This window comes from Nyctereutes procyonoides, unplaced genomic scaffold (assembly GCF_905146905.1).
Source record: "Nyctereutes procyonoides isolate TBG_1078 unplaced genomic scaffold, NYPRO_anot_genome, whole genome shotgun sequence".
Classification (NCBI taxonomy): domain Eukaryota; kingdom Metazoa; phylum Chordata; class Mammalia; order Carnivora; family Canidae; genus Nyctereutes; species Nyctereutes procyonoides.
In genome coordinates this window covers 63,758,051-63,783,992 of record NW_026575051.1, presented here as the reverse complement: position 1 = coordinate 63,783,992, position 25,942 = coordinate 63,758,051, and the positions used below count along the sequence as shown (strand labels likewise).

The 25,942-nt window shown below is 42.9% G+C and overlaps 1 protein-coding gene across 1 annotated transcript in view; it reads right to left on the bottom strand.

Moving 5' to 3' along the window:
- Positions 1 to 21,554, bottom strand: part of CRYBG1 (crystallin beta-gamma domain containing 1) — a 199,972-nt gene extending 178,418 nt beyond the window's left edge. Inside the window, exon 1 of the mRNA XM_055329591.1 lies at positions 21,314 to 21,554. Within this exon, the coding sequence (XP_055185566.1) occupies positions 21,314 to 21,483 (170 nt within the window). The 5' untranslated portion in view covers positions 21,484 to 21,554. The remainder of the gene's footprint in view (positions 1 to 21,313) is intronic.
- Positions 21,555 to 25,942: the final 4,388 nt, after the last annotated feature.

The following is a 25,942-nucleotide window of genomic DNA, read 5'->3' as shown; positions in this document are numbered from 1 at the left end:
TCGTCATGGCTGCTACTCCCTTTAAAGTGCTATGCCCTAGATATGGCCCGCAATTAAGCCTGCAATTTTGACTACACTGACTGCACGTGTACTGTCAACATGCCTTTTTTGCAATGTCCATGGCCTACCTCCCAGAGCTAAGGCTAACAGGTACTCAGGAGCCTGCCCCTCCCTGGCTGCTACATGCCACCTGTGTTTAGAGACAGACAGCAAGTTGCTGCAGCTGAAGACTGCTCATTGCTTCCTGGGGCTCTGCTTCTGGGTCCCTTCGTGGTGTTTCCTTCTCAAAGTGAATGCATGTCTACCTTTAGTTGGTGCACCACAGTGCAGTTGTTTGGATGTACTGCTCTGGCCGTACTGCTGTAACCAGATTATACTAGCACCACGCTGCCCATATCTGCTCAGGACATGGTAGCCTGGGACTGCTGAACTTCCAGCTATGTGGGGGCTTCCTGGCCAGCAGGAGCCCACACTGTCAGAGGCAGGAAAGGCCAGGGGAACAGTGGCCTCTGCGAGCAGCCCTCAACCCATGACTGTCTAAACTAAGGGTTCTAATACCACCCCTACGCCTCTCCCCTAGGGATGGAATAGCTCTGACTCCTACAGTGACGTGCAGAATTTCCCATGGGGACTAACCTCCATTTAACCACAGTGGAAACTGGCATGATAATTAGCCCCTTTACTGGCTGGCTTCCCTTACCTGCTCACTTCCTCATGCCCTACAAGTATTTCCTAACCTCCATGTGTACTTGAATCCTTGTCATAGAGTCTGCTTCTGGGAGAACCCACCTAAGACAGGGGTGTCATCTCTCTCACTAAAACAGTCTTTCACTGGATGTGGTTTGTTTGTTTTTTAAAAAAGTAAACTCTATTCCCAACGTGGGGCTTGAACTCACCACCCTGAGCTGAGATCAACAGTCACATGCTCTATTGACTGGGCCAGCCAGGTCTCCACACTAAATGTGGTTAACGGGATTGGCTGATATGTAACTGTTGGATATAACATTTGTCTTTGTTAACGTCCTTCAACCTCCCCAGTAGCAAATTAGAACTTCTAGCCAAATAGAATATAAAAACTGGAAAGATATTGATAAATATCATTTCACCCCTCCACTTGTTTATTTTTCATGTTTGAGGGGAACTGAGCTCCAAAGAGGTAAAATGATTTACCTAAGGTAACACAATCAGAAAATGTCTGAACTAGGAGAATTTAGATATTGTGGCCACAAGCTAAGGGCTGAAGACACTGTGCTTCCAACCTGTAAAGAAACCTATATGCTAATTTTTTAAATCAAAGCTACATTATGACTATAGAGAAGCCAGACATCTTTAAAAAAAAAAAAAAGACTTTATTTATTCATGAGAGACACAGAGAGGCAGAGACACAGGCAGAGGGAGATGCAGACTCCCTGTGAAAAGTCTGATGTGGGACTCGATCCAGGGACTCTGGGATCACACCCTGAGCTGAAGGCAGACCTCAACCACTGAGCCACCCAGGCATCCCCAGACATCTTTTTCTACATCTTCTTTTCCCCTTAAATATTCCTCATTAGTAAGGCTCTCTAGGCCGCAAGATAGGAGCGTCTGCACACTCAGTTTAAATTTTATGATCCTAGGCTGAATTAGTAAAATGATAATCAAACATAAAGACATATATGGGTAAATCTTAAGAGATTATTCAAAACAGCATGTATACGTCTAAACCAAATAACTCTTACAGTTTTCTTCTTTTGTCTTCTGCAATTGTCCAAGTGGAGCAAGGTTTCTACTCAGAGGGGGTTTAAAAACTCTAACTCTGGGATCCCTGGGTGGCGCAGCAGTTTAGCGCCTGCCTTTGGCCCAGGGCACAATCCTGGAGACTCAGGATCGAATCCCACGTCGGGCTCCCGGTGCATGGAGCCTGCTTCTCCCTCTGCCTGTGTCTCTTCCTCTCTCTCTGTCTCTCTGTGACTATCGTAAATAAATAAAAAATTAAAAAAAAAACTCTAACTCTGCCAACCTTCCCTGAGACCTTGATGGCTTTCTACTTTTCACCAACAGACACTCCCACTGAAAAGGGTAGAAAGAACTACTTAGCATTAGAACTAGTTCAGTTTCCATATGCATTAGACACTACTGTTTATTGTACTTACACCTTGACCAACTTTGCTAAAAAAATATATAAACTCAAATTTGTGATTCAGAGGAGTTGAACAAGATCAAATCTTATGACAGAAGTCCAAATCCATCCCTCCTACTATAAATGAGGAATCTAAGCCCCAGGGAGGTCAAGTGATTTTACTAGTTAACCCAGCTAATTAATAGAGATCCAAGTCTTCAGATTTCTGGTTTAGTTCTTTCCCCCAAATCGTTATTAGCAACATTCTTTTCTGAAGTCATCTATATTATTGGTACAAAAATCCCAAAAGGTTATGACGCTCTGATAGAAACCGTTATATCACCTGCTCACACTTTCCTCTCTGTGCTAATAAACCACCCAGTTCGGTGGCTAGTCCCTCAGCCCTCTGATCTATTGCCAAGCTTTGATGCCTCAGGGAGCTTAGACTGTAGCTACTCTGGGTTCCTGTCCATGCCCAAACCTTGGCTTTGGGGCACCAGAAACTCTTGAGCATTAAATCAGAGACTCTTTCAAATCACAAGTTCCAAAAGCAAATTACTCCAGAAATATTTTTTTAATTGTTCAATATTTAAATTTCCTAAATATGCAATTCCTAAATTGTGCTCAGTGCTACTAAAATTTCCACTTCAGAGATAAAACTGAAAGGTGTGTGCATGTTAGGACCTGAACATGAGTAGCTCTGATGGGAAAGGTGTCTGGTGGGGTAACATGCTGGGGTTTTGCTCCACCAAAGTCATACAAGTCTGGACAGTGTCTTTGGTTATCAAACTCCAAACACTGAAATGCCCTAAAGACAACTGTCTCTCAAAAAAGCATAAAGTAGGTAAGAGTCAAACTTGATAATTCAATAGTTGGACACCACTGGCAAAAATCTGTTTTTTTTTACATATAGAATTTTCTTAGAAATATATTAAAACTTTAATATTCATAGTAGTGTGATCTTTAACTAGAATACATCAATATCTTACTCTACTTACCAAATAAATACTTCTCAATTTCCTCTTCTACTTCCATATCATTTTACTTCATTAACATTGCCCATGTTATTTTTTTTAAAAAAGGGAATAAGAATAAAGGACACTGAAATAAACCAAGAAAACTACAAAACTTTTTTTTTTCAATTTCTATCTATTCTGTATTGTGGTGTTACAATGGAAAGACTGTTGGCTAAAATTCAAGATTCCTGGGATATAGTCTTCTCATTAATCAACCTAATGCCTCGGTTGCTTAATCTGCAAAATGGAGACAATCAAACCTAACTACCTCCCTGAATTCTCTGGGAAGCTTGTAGGAGCTTCTTCTATGAAATAAGTGGCATCTTTAAGAGGAGGCAACCTGGTGGCAGGGGCTGGGAGGAAATATGGGTGTGTCTATCTAACTAAACAATTCCCACAGACATTTAAGGTAGCAAAGGACTCAGGCAGGTGGGGAAGAAAGACAGGAAGAGGGGGCGATGCAAAGCAGAAGCAACAGGACCCACAGAACCTCTCTCTTCCAACCCACCGCTTTGTACAGGGACATGGATGAGGGGGCCCCAGACCAGCTTTCAGACCAGAATTCTGGAGATAAGGAGGCATGCACAGAGACGAGATTAAGGTGGAAAAAGGACGAGGAAAAGCAAATATTGCCATGAATCTACTCCCTTCTGAAAAGACCACAGGAAGAGAGAAAATCTGAAAAGACCACAGGAAGAGAGAAAAGAAATGTGCCATGGCAGGCACCCAGAAAAAAAAGCAGTGAGAGGATGAGCTGAGTCAAGGGGTGATGGTTCTCACTGCTCTTTCACATTCATTCAAAGGAGCCTATGGATGGCTTGGTCAGGGGCCAGGCAGGTTGGTATCATCCCTGTTTTGTTGATCAGGACCCTGAGACACAAACAGCTTAGATGATTTGCCCAAAGTCACCTAATTTGTAACTGAGAAATCCAGGATTAAAACCCAAGCTCTCTCATTTCTATTACTGGTAGGTTTTCATTTTCATTTTTTTCTTTTCTGCTATTTGGTAATTGGTGAGAATTTTATATGTTAAATTTTAAGTGAATTTTGTTAAAGATTTTATTTATTTGACAGAGAAAGAGAGAGAGTACATACGAGCAGGGGGGATGGGAGGAGGCAGAGGGAGAAGCAGGCTCCTCACTGAGCAGGGAGTACTAGTTGGGACTCGATCCCAGGACCCCAGGATCATGACCTGAGCTGAACGCAGATGCTTAACTGACTGAGCCACCCAGGTGCCCCCATTTTAAGTGAATTATCCTCATTTTATACCTGCAGTAGAATATACTCATAGTAATTCACATTATAAGAAATACAATCTGAATATCAGATCAACGAAAACGTTTCCTAAAACCAAACCAAACAAAGCAAGAGGGATGCCTGGGTGGCTCAGTGGTTGAGCATCTGCCCTTGGCTCAGGGTGTGATCCCAGAGTTCTGGGATCGAGTCCCACATTGGGCTCCCTGTGAGGAGTCTGCTTCTCCCTCTGCCTATGTCTCTGCCTCTCTGTCTCTCTGTCTCTCATGAATAAATAAATAAAATCTTTTTTAAAATAAATAAATCGAAATAAATAACTAAAAACACAACAAGGGCTAGGCCTTTTGAGCAATCGAGTGAGTCCTTGGATAAGCCTCAATGCTCCATCAGTCAGAGATCCTGTCAGTGATGACCCAGTAAACACAGAAAACATTATCATTCGATTTAAATGGCCTGTGAAGTAGAAAACAACTCCTAGTTGCTTTGACTACTTTGGCACTTATTCTGGAAAACCATGGACTTTGATACCTAGAACTAAAGCAAAAGTGAATGAGGTTAACTGTTCGCTATGAGCTTTTTATTTTTCATTTAAAGACTAAGAGAAAGTTATCAGTCACATATCGAGGAATGCCCAAAACATGGTAGTAACCATTCAGCTCACAAAATCCTGATTGTGCTTTCTATAAGGAAGAGGTTCTGAGCAAATATGTAGATGAAAGAATATACATATAAGTGGATCTGGAGGACTGGTACATATGAATATGCAAACTTCCAAGAACAGGACAAGAGGTTAGCCACAATGAGAAGAGCAATGAAATGACTGAACTAATAATTCCCAAATGAAACAAAACTGGGAACATTTGGCAGCAAGGGTATCCTCCCTATCTTTGAAGCACAGGTGTCCCGCACAGCTGCACAGAAGAATTTATTGCTCCCTTCTCTCTGTTCCAACAGCAATTTGTTTATATCTCCATGAGAGTACTCTAATTCAACCCATGGCCATGCTTCCCTAAGACTAGCTCAGACCTGACCTCACTTAACTCCCCTACCCAATTCTGAATGGCCTTTTACCCGACACTTCTGCAGGATGAGGACTCGAGCACAAAACAAAATGCAAAGAGCACAGCACTTAGATTTAGCTGACTGACCATCAGGGGGAAACCCAGCAGGGCACAGATGGCACACACAAAAGAGGTGACTGAGATGTGTTTTCAAGAACCGACAGTTTACAGGATGTGGGCAGGTCAGAGGGTATCATAGGAAGAGTGGAGCAGTCAGGGCTTTCCACAGTTAGAAGCCTACAACCCCCCTCCCCTAATGCAGGGGCGAGGGAAGGAGTGGGTGCTGGAACTGGCAAGGTCTGAGCTGTAAAAGAGGTCCACCCGTCAGAGGCTCAATAGCCTTCAACGGCAGATGGAACCCTCCAGCACACTCCTGCTCCTGCTCCTCTAAAGTCTCCCATGACCTGAACCAAACTAGAAACCAGAGGGCAAGAGAGCTTGGTCCTTGGAGGTTCTAAACACAGCTCTGAGGAGCACCGAGGAGGGTGAAGAGTGGCTCCGGAAGGGCAAACAGAATATCCAGAGGCTGAGGTTGCCCACTGGGCTGTTCACTGAAGTATTACTCATAAAAGAGAAAAATGAGAAAGAACTTAAATGTCCATCAAGGTAAAAAAAATTATTTTACATACCTTAATGAGATGAGAAAATGCTAATGATAATGCTAAGTGAAAAATAAAGGTGTCTAAATTGCTGCCTTTGTGATATCATCTTTATATGAAAATATGCACAGAAAAAGAATAGAATATTAATAGCATTATTCACAGATAGTGAGATTATGAATTATTATAACTATATGGTAAAGCTGCCAAAATAGCTAAGGCGACTGTAGACTACTACATCAATCAATTAAATGAGAATCTCTATTACAAAAGAACAGTCCCTTGGAATGTTCACTGGTCTGACCACTCCTATAGAACTGGACAGGACATTTTAAAAGTGGCATCAGGGGCACCTGGGTGGCTCAGTTGGTCTGACTCTTGATTTTGGCTCAGATCACAATCTCAGGGTTGTGGGATCCAGCCCCACATGGGGTTCCTCACTCAGTCTGCTGGAGATTCTTTCTGTGTCTCTCTCCCGCCTGCCATTCCCCATCCCCCCATTCATTCCCTCTCTCTCTCTCTCTCTCTAATAAATAAATAAATCTTTAAAATATTTTTCAAAAATAAAATAAAATAAAAATAAAAGTGGCATCAACCAATCAAACCTCTTCAGGGAAGACAAAGTGATACTTTGGGACCTGAAATCCAATGCATGGGAAGGACATGAGGATAAAATTGGGCATGTTTATCTATTATTTTCCATATTTCACATCATGCTGTCCCATTTCCCCCATATGTAGAGAGGTCTGTCTTATAATCCCTCAAATCACTAAAAAAATTGTGCCTTCTCCACCCCAATATATCATGTAATATAAGAACAAATTCTAAATCTTAAAACAAAATTTAAATATCTTGAAATAGCATTAATCTCCCGGCATATTCTGGATTTATTTTCTCTCATCCCTGCTTTGCTGGATGTTGTAAACCCATGCTGAATTTAACAAGTAGGCAATCCAGCACAGAATACAGATTCAGACCTTCCTCAATTTGTGATGGGGTAATGTCCTGATAAACCCATCATAAGCTGAAGATATCACATCAGAAATGCATTTAATAAACATAACCTACCGAACATCATAGCTTAGCCTAGTCTACCTTTTTTTTTAATAAATTAATTTTTATTGGTGTTCAATTTACCAACATACAGAATAACACCCAGTGCTCATCCCGTCAAGTGTCCCCCTCCGTGCCCGTCACCCATTCACCCCCACCCCCAGCCTAGTCTACCTTAAACGTGCTCAGAACCCTTACATTAACCAAAGTCATCTAACAACAGAAAGCCCATTTTATAATCAAGTGTTGAATGTGTCATGTAATTTATGGAATACTGTATTGAAAGCGAAAAACAGAATGGTTGTAAGTGTATGGGTTGTGAGCATGTGGCTGACGGGGAGACTACAGCTGCCCAGCATCATGAGAGATGCTGACATCACACCCATACTGCTAGCCCAGAAAAGATGTAAATTCAAAATCTGAAATAAAGTTCCTACTGAATGAGCATCACTTTTGCACCATGATAAAATTGAAAAATCGTAAGTTGAACTGTTCATGGTAAGTTAGGGGCCATCTGTATAAATAAAGTACTTTAGTGTTAGAATGTGTGTGTGTACAAATATAAATATAACCATCAATTTAGAGATTTTATGTACCCTAACCAGTATATCGGTGACAGTGTTGAGAGCTCTCAAGGATTATAAATTTTCCAACCTCTCTGAGGTTGAACCTCCTATATCTCTCAGCCTCTTCATTTTATCTCTGAATATTTTCTCTTCATCCTTATTATAACAGTAAATGTGGAAACTTTTTATTATTTTAATGGTAAATATTGCAGCTTCTCTAAAAGACAGGAAGGTGAGACTCAGTTCCCACGAAGAGAGCTTGAACTAGTTTGCTAGCCCACACCACCAGGCCTCCCACACAGCAGGTATCCATAATGTTTGTTTAATAAATAAAATGAATTACACTGGTGCAGTTTCACACTCACATTTACTTACCTTCCTGAGTGTGAAAGACACAGTCGCTAAAGACATACATCAAGACTGCTTTTGAGAGAGGTATCATCTGCTAAGTTACTTGAGTCACAAACGAAAGGAGCAAACCTGATGCTTCAAATACCATTATCACTGAGTAATTGTTTTTAAAATTAGAGAAAGTCTCCAATAAGCAGAACTGTGGTTTAAGATAAAGTAGTAAATTTTCAGCTGTACTCTAGAAATTGAGTAGTACTAATGACTATAGTAATTTATGCCAGACCATGCTTTTAGTCTAGCATAATGGAAAAAGAAATTTATTCTCTTTTATGACCTACTGTGAGTTAGTTCTGGGCATTCAATAATCCTCATAGAAATTAATGAGCTTTCTGAAATGCAATTTTTTTTAATCCTTCAAATACATAAATGATAAAATAATACTCAATCTTCAGAGAAATGGGCACTGATGACAAACTTACTATTTCCTATGAAGACAAAGTATTTAGAGGATTTTCATAATTCTTTTACTTCAAACCCTCTAGATCTATGTCTTTTAAGCCAAGAGTATCTCCCATAAATTTGGAGTTTGGGTCATCAGCAACTTCTTTCCTCTTTTAGTGCTGTGATTAACTTTTAGGAGGAGTGAAAAAAATCCTCAACATTTGCATCTCAGATTTCTTTACATACTCTGTGAATCATGCCAGCAATAGGTAGTAAGACTCTGGCTTGTGGAAGAGATTGGAAATCAGGAACAACAAGTTTAGTTAACACTACAGGTATTGAGTCACTGGTTCTTGGCCGAATATCTCAAGTCAAGGGTTCCCAGGAAAAACAAGGGTGCCCACTGACTTCCCAAAATGTATGAAGTCTTCATTCTTCGAAATTCCCCTTCTCTATCCCGGGGCAAACATTTCAAGGAGAATGCTTCTTTTCTGTTTTCATGTGTTTGTTTCTTTGTTGAGAGAGAGAGAGAGAATGTGTGTGTGTGCGCGCATGCTGGAGCAGGACAGGGAGAGTGGGGGGAAGGGGCAAAGGGAGAGAAAGAAAGAGAATTCCAAGTGGACGCCATGCTCAGCAGGTGCAGAGCCTGACGCAGGGCTCCATCTCACAACCTGAGATCATGACCTGAGCTGAAATCAAGAGTCAGACCCTTAACCAACCACTCAGGTGCCCCTTTCTCCTGGTTTTTGAAAGAATGACAGCTCTGAGAGCAATAGGTAACTAACTATATCTGTATGGGCTACTTCCATTCTTTAGCTAACTAGCTACCATACACATGCACACCTTCAACTACTCATTTGGTGAGCGTTAGTGTTCTCATGGTTTGGTGAAAATATTGCCAGCTTTGGAGTTAGAGAGACCTGGGTTCAAATACTGCTCTGTCATTTACTAACACTATCAGATTCTGTTTTCTCAATTATGAATATGGGAGTTACCATACCTACTTAGAGCTATTATGAAGACAAAATGAGATACATCGAATATGAAAGCAGCTGTCACATAATAGGTACTCAATTCATTAGTGCTTTTTGTCTTATTTATTTTTGACAGAAGTTTTCTTGTGTTTACTCTACTGACAAGAGAGGTAGGGAATTCGGTGGCTGAAAAGAATTCTCCTTGCCCATTCCCCCAGGCCACACCCATCTTCCTCAAAAAACATGCCCCCTCTTTGCCCCTGCAATAAATAAACAAACAAATAAATGTAGAAAGCTCAAAATCAACTTGCTGTTTGTTGATCATTTACTGAGTGACATTAAAAATTGGTACTCCCTTTTGCGTCTCATCAGCTAGCTTTGTAAATTTGTGAATTTGTAAGCAGGGTCTGATTACACATAGAAAAAAAAACCGACCAGGAAAACCTGTCCTAAGCAAGGAAGTCAATGCATAAGTTCCTGAGGGGCTTCTCTGTAGGAAGAAAGCACAGGGTGATGAAGGACCCAATGCATCTTCAGCAGTTATCACCTAGATCTAGGGCTGGTTGTCCCCTTAGGGGTATATTAAAAAAAAAGCTTTTAACAAAATAACAAGGAAGGGTACAACTAATTGCCAGAAATGTACCAGTTACTAGGATTTCCTGGTCAAAATAGTTGAAACTTCTCATAGGATGAAATTGGGACAATCACAAAATGCAAATTGGTAAAAGTCAAAACTTGAGCAAATGCCAGACATTCAGTCGTAGTTTCCTTTTATCTTGAAAAAAAAAAAAAAAAAAAAACCCAAACCAAGTTTTACACTAGCTTGTTTAAGCATGTTTATTGACACACACAGGAATATAAATGCTCTTGTTTCAATCCAAACTGTGCTCCAATAAGGGACTTCTGATCAATAATTGAATCTCTTCCAGACAAAATTGTTTTGGGTAGCTAATACCAAAAGAGAATAGTTTTGTAATCCCACCTTGAAGCAACTACATAGTGTTGTTTTGCAGACAATAACAACCTCTCAGTTTGTGGGAGCTCAACAGTGGAGAAGCAAGCCAACATTTGCAAGGCAGTAGAGCCAAGAATAGTTGGCATTGGGGGAGCCTCCACGGCACAAGCTTGGAAGGGGCCAGTTCTTAGGTTTGCACATGGCATTCATGATAAAGGAGGTACTGACATTCAACACGAATGTCAACAGTTTGCTTCGACTGTCATATCTTTCTCAGACAAGACCAGGCATGTTCAGGGTGGTATGACCATAGACTGTCATATCTTTTCCAAATAGCAGATGCAAAAATAATCAAGCTGTGCTTTCACAGGATATTAACGAATCCGTCAGTATTACCAAAACATTTAAATGACAAATTATAAATAAGGTACGTGATATGTCATAGCAGCAGCATTACATCAAGCCCCGTAAAGGGAGTTCTTGCGTGAGTACAGTATGGATAGACCCTATAATTTCAAACGGACGTTTTGTTGTTATAAAATATAGCTGTGCAAGTTTAACACTTTTTTGCCCTCTGAAACTGATAATATGCTACATGTTAATTGACATTAAATAAAATTAAATTTAAAAACAATTTTTTAAACATGAATTCAGTTATTTTTAGTGGGGAGGGGTTTTTTTGGGGGGGAAGTAGGTAAAATACTAATTATAGAAGAAACTCTGAAAGTATTAGATATATCAGTAACCAGAGTATGGTGTATACACCAGCTAATTAGCTAATAACTCAATCTTGTGATCAATCTCATAGTTGTTGGCTTATGAAATGGGGGGAAGATTTCCAGGGGAATAGTCACCAGGAAGTTAGATGAATCACCTGGGCTCCCGTCAAAGGTAGGTCTAGGCCAGGAACAGGGAGGCACAGTCTATAATCCAAGAGAACCAAAAAAGAATAGCTGCCCAGAAATCAGAAAACCTGTTTTTGCACTACTTCCTTCAACTGCATTTCGTTCTTTGAACTTCAATCTCCTCATCTATAAAATGAGGGCATGGTCTTTCTGCCCAGAGTCATTATGAGTCTCAAGTGGGATAAAATATCAGCAATGGTTTATAATCCTTGGAGCGTAAAGCCAACATCGGGTAAAATGTGTATTCAACGTCGGGGACTCCTCAATAATGAATCAGGAAGTAAAACCAAAGGATTTAAGCAGCAGGACTTCTTAGAGACCTAGTGTTAGAACTGCTCCCAGCAGCTCTGCTTGAAGAATTCTGATATTTCCATTTAGCCTGGGCAGCAACTCTAAATTCTAAGAGCAACCTGTCCTGCAGTCTGCTGCCTATGCCAAGACTTTAGGAGAGGGAGGAAGGTATACAAACCAGGCCCACAGTTTGATTATGCTGTTTCCTGACAAAGTTTGGGCAGATGCCCCAAACACAGGATCTAAACACATTACTTTTGCATTACATACACTTAAGAATTTCTCCTTTAGGGACACCTGGGTGGCTCAGTGGTTGAGTGTCTGCCTTTAGCCCAGGGCATATTCCCAGGGTCCTGGGATGGAATCCCACATCAGGCTCCCCGCAGGGAGCCTGCTTCTCCCTCTGCCTGTGTCTCTGCCTCTCTCTCTGTCTCTCATGAATAAATAAATAAAATCTTAAAAAAAAAAAAAATTTCTGCTTAAAATTTTTTTCTTCCAAAATTTTAATGTATTTACCTTTCTATGAATTTACATATTTTTCTCTCCACTACTTAACACAAAAATTGTCTAATGCCAAAAATTAACTTGATTTCCTATATATTTTATAATTTCTCATTGTGAAACTGAAGGCTTAAATATGCTCATTGTGGGAATATAAAGAAAGCAGCGTTAACTACAGTGATTTCAGTTTGCAGTGATTAACCGCGGGACTCAAGACCCCAGCCCCTGACCTTATGGGCTCTGTGACAATGGCTAAATTACCATTTCCCCCTGTGCCTCATTTTTCCTCAAAATGGGGATAATAATCGTCCCTACCTCCCAGGGATGTTATGAATTCACTGCAGTGAGTTAATATTTGTAAAACACTTAGAACAGTGTCTGATACATATCATGTATGTTAAATAAACTGCAACTTTCCATCAAATCTTAACAGAAGACAGTGTTTTCACCTGGTCTGAAGTTGTTATTCTAAACCAAATGCTCCCTCTCATCCCTTCTGACCTTATTCATCTCTTGACCCCAATCACAAGATAAAGAACCATCCAACTAGAGAATCTAAAGAACTATTAGAAGTTTATGCCACTCCCTATTAACTAATTTGGAAAAAAAATAGAAGCTATATTACATGTGGTGTACCAGTTGGGCAAATCTCTTCTACAAGCTGTTGATATTAACTTCAGGATGCCATAACCGTAATTTCTAATAAACGAGACTCAGGATGGCTGGTTTGAAATGGCACATAACAATAATAAATACAGACAACAGCCAACTTTCTTCACCACAGAATATCTTGCCAAGCTTAACAGCAACTTACTTTTACTTGTTCAGTTGCCATCATGGGAAGGTAAAAAACAAAAGGCACTTGTTTATTCTGTGCTCATTTTTCTGGGTTAGCTACAGGTTCAGCCTACACTCATCTTCTCTATAACTTGTTGATGAGAGAAACTAGGGACACCACAATGGACTCTGGATTCTCTGAGTCACTTGTGTGTCCTTGGGGTCTCCTGGCACTTTGTCAAAATGCTCCCTTGTTATGAAGGGTCTCTGTCCTTGCTTCCTTTCCATTGATCAGGGCCATCCGCGAGATGTTCAGTGCTGTAAAGACAGCACCAAACAAGTGCTCATCTCTAGAATGAAAACTTCTCATAAATCTGAATCCTTAGAGGTATTTTTATGAGGCATTTGAGTCAGCCCAATGCAACTGTATTTTAAGGGAGCTACAAATGAGCTAATAAAACTCAATTGACTGGCTTTTTCTTACCAAACCCCACAAGTATCAGACATTTATACACAGTTTATCTTAAAAACTTGCTTTGGGACAAGATTTTGAATTCATATTTCAATTCTATCTTGGGTAAAAGCTGAGAATTCATTTTTCTGGAGTTGAATGTATGGAAAGACACCTGTGAGATGTGCCAGGCAATTTATTTTTTTTATTTTTTTTAAGATTTTATTTATTTATTCATAGACACACACAGAGAGAGAGAGAGAGAGAGAGAGAGAGAGAGAGAGAGAGAGGGAGAGGCAGAGAGAGAAGCAGGCTCCATGCAGGGAGCCCAACGTGGGACTCGATCCAGGGTCTCCAGGATCACGCCCTGGGCTGCAGGCAGTGCTAAACCGCTGCGCCACCGGGGTTGCCCCTGTGCCAGGCAATTTAGTATGAAAATAAAGATAAGTTTTTAAGGAAGATCACCTTGCTTTGAGAAGATAGGCAATGCTGGACTCTTTGAAAGAGACTTCAGAATCTTTTCACAAAGATTAAGTAGACACAAGTAAGCTCTCTGGATTTGTAAACCTATTTAAAGAATGTTAAGAACCACTTATTTTCAGCCTATAATTTTAGAATGTCAACATCATGTTTACTTAAAATTTCAGCCAAGGTTTTGAAATGAGTATGTCACATTCCAAGCCCAATCTTTCTTCCTAGGTGTCAAAATATGACAGAAGAGCTGAAATAATATGGTCTTGGGCTCTAGATATTTTAAGAAACTGCAGAAAATTATTTAGGCATAATCCCAAATACATGATTCTCTTTGATTTAAGTGTCACTGCACAGATGAAAGTTTCCATGAGCACTGGATATAGTTTAAGATGATTATAACCTCAAGAAGGTTTGGAGCCTTTGATGGTCTTTATATCAGAGAAGAAAATTTCTCATTAATTATTCATTATGGCAAAACTTCTTCATCAGAGAAAAAAAACTTCTGCTTCTTCAAGATAATCCTTCTACTGACCTCAGTACATTTGATTAAATCTTCTATTTCTACACTTCATGCATCATATGCAACTTTATTCATTTTTACCTGTTTGCTCCATGCTCCACTAATGTGCAAGTTTCTTAGGAGCAGGGATCATCTCTGATTTCACTGTTTTATTTCCCAGTGCCTAATACAGAATAAATGTCTGTGTTTTTAGTCTATGTGCTGCTGAAGTGAGCACAAGTGCTCTGTTTTTGTTGATCCCAAGAAACTTCTCTAAAACTTGACTGATAAACATTTCAGTAAAATGATACAGAAAGGAATTTGTGCCATAGGATAATCTATCATTAATCCTAGAAAAATGATTCTATAGGTCAGATTGCATTGCGTTTCATGAACAAGATCTCTAAAATCTTCTGTACAGTAAATACAACATGAAATGGACACTAAGCAATTATTTTATAAAATATTCAAGGTAAATAGAAATACATACAATTCAAGAGTTAAATGGTCTTACCAGAAACAATTTTTCTAAGTGAATAAATCACTTTTTTTCCTGAATGGACATTCCTGAATCATAACCAATCCATTAGGTGAACTCTAAGACAGAGAAGTGTTCAATGGACATTTTGAAAGAACACTGGGAGTCAGAAAGTGAATTTCAATATCTAATATTTTTGCTGCATTGCTTTAATCATGGGTGAACCGTAAAGCAGTGATTTACTGTCTCTTACGAATAAGATTTATAATTAAAAGCTAAAGAAGATAAAAGAAGGGGCACCTGGCTGGTGCAGTCAGTTGAGCATCTACTCTTGGTTTCAGTTTGGGTTTTGATCTCGAGGTCATGATCTTGGGGTTGTGAGATCGAGCCCTGCATTGGGCTCTGTGATCAGCGTGGAGTCTGCTCGGAGCTCTCTCTCTCTCTCTCTCTCCCACTGCTCCTGCCCCCCTGTGCTTTCATGCTCTCTCTAAAATGAATAAATTAAAAGAAGAAGAAGAAGATGAAGAAAAAAGAAGTGAACCTGAGCCCAGAAGTTCTAAAGGAGGTCTCCAAGAGTGTGTATATCTCTTGTATCCGGACTAAGAAGATCATTACGGAAAGTGTAGAAAGGGGGGGTGCATGGTGATACGGTGACAGAGAAACAGCAAAGAATCAGCCTCCACTGAACTCAGACTCCAAAGTCACTTCAGGAGAAACTTCTCTAACTCCAAGTATAAAGTTTACCTCTCCCTTCCCCAGTCATATGTATGAAGACTTTTAAGTCACCGAATGCATAAAGGGCCACCCTTTTATAGACTAACAGGCATATCCAGATTCTCACAGGTACTTCAGGTCTTCACAGACCTGGTTACAACTTCTGGGCCCCTGAAGTTGCTTGACTCCACTTACAATGTGAAAGCATATCTATTAAAGCTGCCACCATTGCCATCAAGACAAGAACCACAGCTATCACGGCTCCTGTCACTCCTGCTTCCACCACCTTTCATCTACCCAGCACCTGCTTTGGGTGAGGCTCTGCACCAGGTGTTTTACAAATGTGGTATCTAATCCTCCTAGAGCCCCAAGAGGAAAGTGCTGGCATCTCCATCTACAGGGGAGGAAGCTGAGGCTTAAGGACACTTGGAGCCAAATGGCAGAGGCAGATTTGAAACTGAGCTTGTCCAACACCACCGTCTATGCCTTTTTCCCTGCAGCCTGACCTCGGAGCCCCTATTTATTGGGCATCTGCTGTCTCCCAGGCACAACGCTAGTTGTTTTATTTATTTTTTTTTTAAATTTTTTTTTTATTTGTCTATTTATGATAGTCACACAGAGAGAGAGAGAGAGAGTGGCAGAGACACAGGCAGAGGGAAAAGCAGGCTCCATTCACCGGGAGCCTGACATGGGATTCGATCCTGGGTCTCCAGGATCGCGCCCCGGGCCAAAGGCAGGCGCCAAACCGCTGCGCCACCCGGGGATCCCTAGTTGTTTTAAATATATATTTAAACGTCTCAAAAACAAGGCTTAGAGGTGGGTTGCAGATCATTAAACTGAAGTGACTTCCCAAGGAGCACACAGCTAGTAAATGACAGAGCTCAGATTTAAATTCCTCGTTTATCAGTACTGATATAAAAGCTAAATTTTCAAACTCTTTCCTTTGGCATAAGCTTAATAAGAAAGATAACCCGGTGCTAATAGTCTAGATGTGACATTAGATTAAACCAAACCAAACTAGACTTATCTAGCTATGTCCCTTATGTTAGAAAATAATTCCACCTGTTGAACGTCCTAAACACTAAACCAACCACAAAAGACTGAAAACTAGAATCAATGTGAAGTCATGAAGACTAACACTCTACAGATGCAGCATGCTTTCAAATAACATTTTAAATAACTGTTCTTTTTCTAAAGGAATAAAGCAGCAGTTTATCCTCACAATATTCTAGTGAAATAAACAGGGAGTAAGTTGTTTTCTGTTCAGAGAAAGGAAAGGTCCATTGAAGTATAGAAATACAGGACTGTGTACAGTCCAGAAACTTGAGCCTACAAACCCAGACCTGAAGGTAGGTCTCTGTCTACCCAGTGAGGATGCTCTGCCCTCCAGCACTGGCTACATTTTCTTCTCCAAAGAAAATGAGGTCTGCTGACTTTCAGGGGATTACAAGGCTCCCCACCACTTGAGTTTGGCTCTCTGGCAGAGAGCATTAATGCTCGCTCTCTAGGTTTGGGGTTCAGTTTAGTTTGAGCGTAATAACTTTCACTTCACTGCACTGACCTTTAGCTAAGAGCTAAATAAGGAAATGTAGAAAAGAAAGCACCATTTCCATCATGTAGCAGAAAATAAACACACGAAATTATTACTGAAAAGGAGGTGTAAGCAAGACACCAGTGAGGAAAAAGGGAAACAATCTCCCATTTACTAGCGCTGACAATGTGCCCATCGCTATTCGAGCACTCAAAAAGCATTAACTTGTTTATTTTTATAATGACTCTTATTACGCCCCTTTTATGGATGAGAAAACTGAGACACAAAAAGGTTAATAACTTGCCCAGGATGACACAGCTGTCACAGTAATTCAACTTAAATCCAGATAGAGAATCCATGCTCCCGAGTAAACTATTTAAAAACTGGAGTATCATTCAAAACGTCATAAACGAGTGCCACTAATGCTTGCCTAAGAAAAGTCGGGCCACAGCTCACCATGCCCAATCCATGTCCTCTCCACTGGGCCCCCTGATGGCAAGAGAATAACGGACAAGACAGGAGATGGGCTGCTGAGGAGGGAACACCCCTATTTCTATAAAAAAAATAATAATAATAACATTAATAACATGTTTACCAAGACCAAGCTGAAAAAAAAACACAAGGGTGAATTTTAGGAAGAGAGGCAGCTGTGTTCAATTTTACATAAAGAGAATGACCATCATTGATTTTTAGAACATCTACACTAAAAGTTGCAAATATTTGCAGAATACAGAAATCTCACCTCAATAAACTTTAAACCATCATTGACGGGATGCCTGAGTGGCTCAGGGGTTGAGCATCTGCCTTTGGCTCAGGACGTGATCCTGGGATGTGGGATCAAGTCCCACATCAGGCTTCCTGCGAGGAGCCTGCTTCTCCCTCTGCCTGTGTCTCTGCGTCTCTCTCTCCGTGTCTCCCATGAATATATAAATAAAATCTTTAAAAATAAATAAACCATCATTGGAGTAGTAAGCTCTTCGAGGAAGAGAAGCATTCCCCCCCCTTCCAACCCTATTTTTTTTCTGTTTCTTCCATTAGATCTTTGCATTTACCATGATGATGATGATTTCATACTTACTAAGTTCCTACTTTGTGCCCAAAAGTCTGATACAAGTTTCACATTTAAAACATAAACAATCATTTGAGACTCTCAACAGCTCTACAGAGTGTCACTGTTTTTCCCATTTTTGAAATGAAGAAACGGAGACCCAGACAGGTGGAGTAACTTGCCCAAGGTCACACAGCCAGGATAGAAATTCATTTTTGTTTGCTCTAAAAGCCTATAACATTAATCACGTATGGCCAGCAAAAACATGTGGCCACTGACTGTCCGCTCCTCACACAGACACAAAGACCACAGGGAGTGCTGCGCATTTTGCCTAGCTCCACCAGCCCAAGTCCTGGACAGAGGTGACTGGACACGGTCAGCCGCCTCCAGAGAGCCACACTGGTCAAGATGGACCAGAAACCTAAGTGCGCTGTAGCCACACTCTTTAGACTAGAAACAGGTACACTCGCTAAGAAGTAAACAAAATATTTAGGAAGATGATCTAACCGGGAAAACATCCCAAAGGCAGGCCTGTATGTTTAGTTTTCAGAACATGTGTTAGTACAAAGTTCATCACAGTTCTGAAGGAAAGAATAGAGTGCTTCAAGACTGAGCAACAAGATACTGGAGGAGAGAAGCAAAAGCTCCTATTTTTAGTCTAAAATGTACTTGGATTCGGATATACCACCTATAACTGTGTATGATTACATTTTGATAGACAGGAAATGATGGGGGGAAGTCGGATTAAAAAAAACATCAAAGAAGGGTTTAAATTATTTATGGAGGTAACAGGAAAAATACTTTAATGATGCGTACATCATTATTAAGTAACATTTTTTTTTAAAATTTTTTTTTTATTTATTTATGATAGTCACAGAGAGAGAGAGAGAGGCAGGGACACAGGCAGAGGGAGAAGCAGGCTCCATGCACTGGGAGCCCGATGTGGGATTCGATCCCGGGTCTCCAGGATCGCGCCCTGGGCCAAAGGCAGGCGCCAAACCACTGCACCACCCAGGGATCCCTTAAGTAACATTTTTTAAAAGAAATTTCAGTTGGGGGCACCTGGGTGGCTCAGTTAAGCATCGGATTAGATTTAGGCTCAGGTCCTGATCTTGAGGTGGTGGGATGGAGCCCCATGAGGGCAGGTTCTGCACTCAGTGGGGAATCTGCTCCTCTCTCTCTGCCCCTTCCCACACACACGCTCTCTGTGTCCCCCTCTCTCTAAAATAAATGGATAAATCATGAAGAAGAAGGAGGAGGAGGAGGAGGAGGAGGAAATTTCAATTGGTGACTAAGCACAGTAAGTCTTTCAATAGATAAAAGTATGTTCTATTACAACCAATTATTACCAGGGTTGATAAAAAAAATATGAGAAAAAATAAAAATCCTTCTTTCTTAGCACTCCTCTCCCATCCCCTCAAACATACTTGGACCATCCTGAACCACTTGTGCTTCTCAGGATGTTCCATGCCCTCCCCAGTGTTGGTGATGCTCGTAGTGCAATCTCAACCGGGAAGTTGTTGACTCCTCTCCTTTTCTGATTAAACTACTTCAGCATTCCTCCTCCAGGAAGCTTCCCTGGATCCCCAACTCTGTGCTAACTTCTTTCTCTCTCTCTCTCTCTCTTTTTAAAGATTTTATTTATTTATTCATAAGAGATACAGAGAGAGGGGCAGAGACAGAGGCAGAGCTCCCTGCAGGGAGCCGGAGGTGGGGCTCACCCCAGGACCCCGGCATCACAACCTGAGCCAGAGGCAGACCCTCAACCACTGAGCCCCCCAGGCGCCCCTATGCTAACTTCTATCACAGGCTTCATCCCACTGTGTACTTGTTGGTCTCCTCAAGAAAGTAAGAATTCTTTGATCTCGGGGACCATGCTCACTGTTGTTTTAAGTCCCAACACTTAGCGAAGGCGCCCAATGAAATTTTACTAAGCGAATGAAAACATATTGCAGAATTAAGACTCTCTTAGAAATAAAAGGAAAATCTATCTAAAATGCAAATATTTTCACTATTTTATTCTGGCCCTCATAGTTCACAGGGTGTGGTTTAAAAATACACGCAGCAGGATTTACTGGATATTGCCAACTGCCCTTCATAAAAAATGTCCTATACCTCCAAACCACATAAATATATGGGTACTTCAAATCGATCAGTGTTCAATGGATGTATCCATTCAGGTAGTATGATTGAATAACACAAAGTTTCGGTCAAAATTTAAGAAGCGCAGTGGCAATCGCATTTCGAACAACCAGGGGCTGCCTGGTGCTGCCCTGGTCTGAGGCCCATTCCCGTCGGGGACAAGCCATTCACCTTTAGGTTTCAGGTTCTCCACCTGTAAGACGGGGGTAAGCCTGCCTGCCACTCGCTGCTTCCTTCGGATCCCGTGAGGTCAGCGGAGGCCTGGGGAAGCGGAGGTCTTCACAGTAAAGGCACCGCTATCAAAACCATTGTAGGGGGGCTCCCCGGGGGGCTCAGCGGCTGAGCGCCTGCCTTCCGCCCAGGGCGTGTCCTGGAGGCCCGGGATCGAGTCCCGGGATCTGGTCCCGGGATCGAGTCCCAGGATCGAGTCCCGAATCGAATCCTGGGATCGGTCCCGGATCGAGTCCTGGGATCAAGTCCCAGGTCGAATCCTGGGATGGAGTCCCGGATGGGTCCCGGGTTGAGTCCTGGGATCGAGTCTCGGATCGTGTCCCAGATCGAATCCGGGGATCGGATCCTGGGATCGGGTCCCGTATCGAATATTGGGATCGAGTCTCGAATCAGTCCCGGATAGAGTCCTGGGATCGAGTCCCGGATCGGGTCCCGGATCGAGTCCCCCATCGGGCTCCCCGCACGGAGCCTGCTTCTGCCTCTGCCTGTGTCTCTGTCTCTCTCTGTCTCTCTCTGTCTCTGTCTCTCTCTGTGTGTGTCTCTCATGAATAAAAGAATAAATAAAATCTTTAAAAAGTATGACTCCAAGGTAGGCGGCGTCCCTGCCATTCGTTCTGGCAAGAATCCTCCGCTAGGCCTCCCGCTCCCCTCGCGGGTGAAGGGTGTGGACGGGGTCGGAGCTCGAGCCACACAGGTGGGCGCACGTTCCTCTGGTGCGGGCCCGGCCCGAAGCCGCCGAAGCCGCCGAAGCCGCCGAAGCCCCGGGGGACCTGAGGCCGCGCTGCGCCCCCTCTGGGCGCCGGGAGAGACGGGCCCTCGCCGCCGGCCGTGCGGGGCGCCGGGGTCAGCGCGGCTGGGGGGGGGGGGCTAGGGGGGGGCGGGCGGGCGGAGGCCGCGGCTTACCTGGGCGCGCAGGGGGGCGCGGGCGGCGGGTGCGGGACGAACACCCCGCAGGCGGGCGGCGGAGGCCGCTGCTTCCTCCTGGAGCGCCAGATGCGGAAGGCGGTGGGCTTCTTGGGGGCCCTGGACGGCGCGGGCTCCGCGCGGTCGCCCCGAGCCGGCGGCAGCGGCATCTCCCCGCGCGCCTCCTCCTGCTCCTGCTCCTGCTCCTGCTCCTGCTCCTGCTCCTGCTCCTGCTCCGCCGCCGCCCGGCCGCCGCGGAGGAACATCCCCGGCGCCCGCTCGCCCGCCCCCCCGGGCGCCGTCGGTCCCCGCCCCCTGCCGCCGGGCCGGCCGCCTCCGGACGCGGACGCGGCGCGCGAGCAGCACGGCCCCGGGTCCGCACGCGGCCAGGTTGGCCCCCGGGCGAGCCAGGTGAGGCGCGCGCCCCGCGCCCCAGGTGCCGCCGCCACGCCCCCGGGGCCCGGCCCGGCCCGCAGGCGGCCGCGGGGGCAGCGACCCCTGCCGGGCGCCCTGGGCACTGCGTCTCGGAGCGCGCGCCGCCGCCTGCGGGCCGGGAGCCGGGGCTGGGCGGTGGCGGCGGCGCCTGGGGCGCGGGCGCAGGGGCGTCGGGGGCCTGCGGGGCGCGGGCGGCTTGTGGGCCCGGGTCGGGCGGGCACGGTGAGGGGCTAACGTGAGCCCCGCCAGGAGGGCGGCAGAGGCGCACCCCGTGGCGGGGCCGCCTGGCCTTCGGGTGGCCTGGGCAATGTCCCACGCTGGGAGGCCCCCTTCCTTCTTGCAAAACTCCTCTCCTCCAGGGTCTAAATGATTCCTTTGTATCTGCGGCTCCTAACGTGCAAAAAGATAAAAAACCAGAAGGGATTAGGCATTCCCCCCCCCCCCCCCCAGTTCCCAAAGGGCTTTTAATAGGTCCCTCGCGGTGAATTAAATGCCAGGCCCGAGGTTCTCATTATCTGCTTTACTGTTAATGACTTTCTTTCCTTAACCTCACAATTGTGATTAAATAGCAAAAGCAACTACTATTTAAGCAAAGGAAGTAGATGAGTAATTATTTGGGGGCATTACTGGAGTAGAAAGAGCTCAAGAGCCAAGAATTAAGTGCATTCCAACTCCCTCTTATACTGCAATACATTTTCTCTTTAATGACCCAATTCATGTATTCATTCACTCATTCATTTAAGGGACTTTTATTTTTATTTAATTTTTCAGACTTACAGTGTTATGCAGTCTAGCCTCCACACAGTAAGTCAAATGCACAGGTCATAAGTATATAACTCAAATGTTTACATATTTAAACATTTATGTGGTTGCGGGTATAAAATGGTTTTAATGAAAGGCAGTTGACATTGTCCCAGAAAATCCTTCTGCATGTGGCTTTTAAATATTCCATCCATTATAAAAATACAGAGTATTTCCCAAACTTCAGAAATCTCTCTTCTATCCTCTTCTAGTGCCTTACCTCCCATTCTATAAGAGATAACCATCATTCTGAGCTTTATCACCAGAGATTAAATTGGCTTCTTCTGGAAGTTCATATAAGTGGAATCACCATATGTGCTTTTCTTGGGTCCACTTTCTTTTACTCAGTATTAGTCTACAAGAATCGTCTATCTTCTGACAATGTAGCAGTTTTTCATTTTGAGTAAAAAATGCCGTACGCTATGCTGTGATATGAATATACCACAATTACTTTAGCCAATCTCTGGTTGGACATTTAGGTAGTTTCCAGTTTGGGATTATTATAAATAAAGAATAAAGCTGATATGAACCTTGTTAGGCATACACATTTATTTCTTTTGGGTATATACTCAAGACTTCAGTCTCTGGGTAATAGCATTTGCCTATGTTCAGCCTCAGTGAATTTTGCCAAGTAATCTCCCAAAATGGTTGTGTCAGTTTATACTCCTTTCAGCAATGTTTGGAGTCTCCAATTTTTCTACATCTTCACCAACACTCGATATATTTTTTAAAGATTTTATTTATATATTCATGAGACACACACAGAGAGAGAGGCAGAGACACAGGCAGAGGGAGAAGCAGGCTCCATGCAGGGAGCCCGACGTAGGACTCGATCCCGGGTCTCCAGGATCACATCCTGGGCTGAAGGCGGTGTTGAACCCCTGAGCCACCCGAGCTGCCCATCTACACTTGATATTATCAATCCTTTTTATTTTGGCCATTCTGATGAGGATGTAGTGGTATCTCGTTGCAATTTTATTTCTTATTGCAATTTTAATTTATATTTTCCTCAAGAAACATTTGTTGAATTTCTTGTATGCTGATTATGTGCCCAGCCCTGACGTGGCAGGGGTTGGGCATGACTGACAGATACATAGATAATATACATTGAAAGGGAAGAGAATTAGTACAGGAATGTACAAAGCATTATGGGAGTTTGGAAACTACTACCCCAGCCTGGGAGTTTGGGAGGAAGGAAAAGGAGCCGTTGGTAAAGATTTATTATAAAAATGGCCCTTGAGTTGACCCTTAAAGGGCAGGGGGAACAGCAAGGAATGGGGAAGAGAAGCAAAGAGGAAGAAAAGAGAAGCAGAGGGGGAAAAGGAAGAGGGAAAAAGAGGAAGTTTTATGCACATTTACTCAAATATTTACAAGTTCAGAAATTCAGTCTTTCATTCTTGACTCCTCCAAGCAGAATTCCTCTTGCCACCCACTCCCTTTAAGCCACCAGTGAATCTGGAACATATTTCAGGTATCACACTGTTCACGTTGCATGGATGTTATGTATTTACATATCTGTGTCCCACATCAGCCTGAGAGAAACTTAAGAACATTTATCTATTTTTATATTTTTAGCACATAAATGTTCATTAATTGAAATAATTAACCAGATAAATTGGTATACTAACTTAATTGAATACCTAGAATGTTTCGGGCATAGATCTTTTAGACTGTATATTTTATAAATGCAAAGATCATGTGTGTCTTTTTCACTATTATATCCCCAGTGACCAGCACAGTGCATGGCACAGAGTAGGCATTCAATATATATTTTTAGTTGAATTATACAAACAATATATTATATTTTATATTATATAAAAAATCAGAGTTCTACATAGGAGCATAACATACAGTACTTGTGATGAATCTAATGAGGGAAACAGGCCACCTAAGTATAATTATATATAATATATAAATATAATACAACTTCATCAAATTATTTACACCTTGTACAATAAAACTTGGTAAGTGTTCTAACCAAGGTGTTTCACTATTTTTCAGTCATTGCAAAAACAGATCTACTTAGGCTTGTTTGGGCAATAAATTAATTTATCACAGCATTTAGGTGGCTCATAGAATATGCCACAGAGCCAGAGAGCCAGACTCTGAAATCTAAACATGTCCAGCCACCCCCAAAGAAGTGGTCTGGCAATTCCACTCTCACCTCTCAGCACTAGGGACTTCACACAGGCAGTGCTGCTACTGCTGCCCCAAGAATCAAAGGTCTGTTTTAATTACTCTTGATGGAAGATCAGCCTTCACCTCACCCCCAGTTATACACATACTGCTCCTTTCTAAAAGAAGAGTTTTATGAAGGCACATCTGACTGGGGGAGCCTGGGTCATTTAACAGCTTCCTAGCTGCAGGGGAAATATGGTTTTACCTCAGAGAGATGGAATTCAAATGGACTAAAAACTTGCCAAACACAGCACACCCCATAGCACAAAAAATTTGGTCTAGGCCCCCAAAAGCATGAAAGACGGTCACTGCCAAAGCACAGAGCAAAAGACTATGAGAACACAGAAGTGACTAACTCTGTATGGCTCAGGGAAGTAAGTCATCAGCCAAGGAAGTGACAGGTTAATCAGCTATGCTAATGAGTAAGAATTTGCCAGATGGAGAAGAGAGGGCTGGCCATCCAGGAAGGGTAAACAACATGGGCCAAGTCCCAGGATTATGAAAGGGCTTGCATTGTTGGTGAGAAATAGTGAGAAGTTAAGTGAGGCTGGAGAGAAGGAGAATGGGGTGGGGCAGAGTGGCAGGAGATGATGATGGTAAAATCAGGTGGGGCCAGATTGCTAAGTGCTTCGTACACCATGCTTTTAAGGAATTACTTTGTAGGCAATAGGGGCTGAGGTTACATTTTTCAGTAGAGGAATGACATAAACAAACTTGTGTTTTATAAGATGCATCCTGAATGGAATGGAATAGGGAGAAACTAGTAGGGTTACCCTACTCTTTGAGGAAGACCCATTAAGAGGTTGCTGTAAGAGGTCAGGTGAGAAAGATGGGAGCCCATACCAAAGCAGGGGGGTGGGAATCGAGAGGAGGGTATGGATATAAAACATATGTAGGAGATGGAGCTATTAGGAATTATGGCAAATGAAGAAGGAGAAGCAATCAAGGATGACTACGAAATTACATTTCCAGGTTAGGTAAATGGATGGAGGTGAAACCATTAGCTAAAAACAGCAAAACAGGGGCAGCCCCGGTGGCTCAGTGGTTTAGCGCTGCCTTCAGCCTAGGATGTGATCCTGGAGACCTCCGATGGAGTCCCACGTTGGGCTCTCTGCGTGGAGCCTGCTTCTCCCTCTGCCGGTGTCTCTGCCTCTCTCTGTGTGTCTCTCATGAATGGATAAATAAATCTTTAAAAATAAAAACAGCAAAACAAGT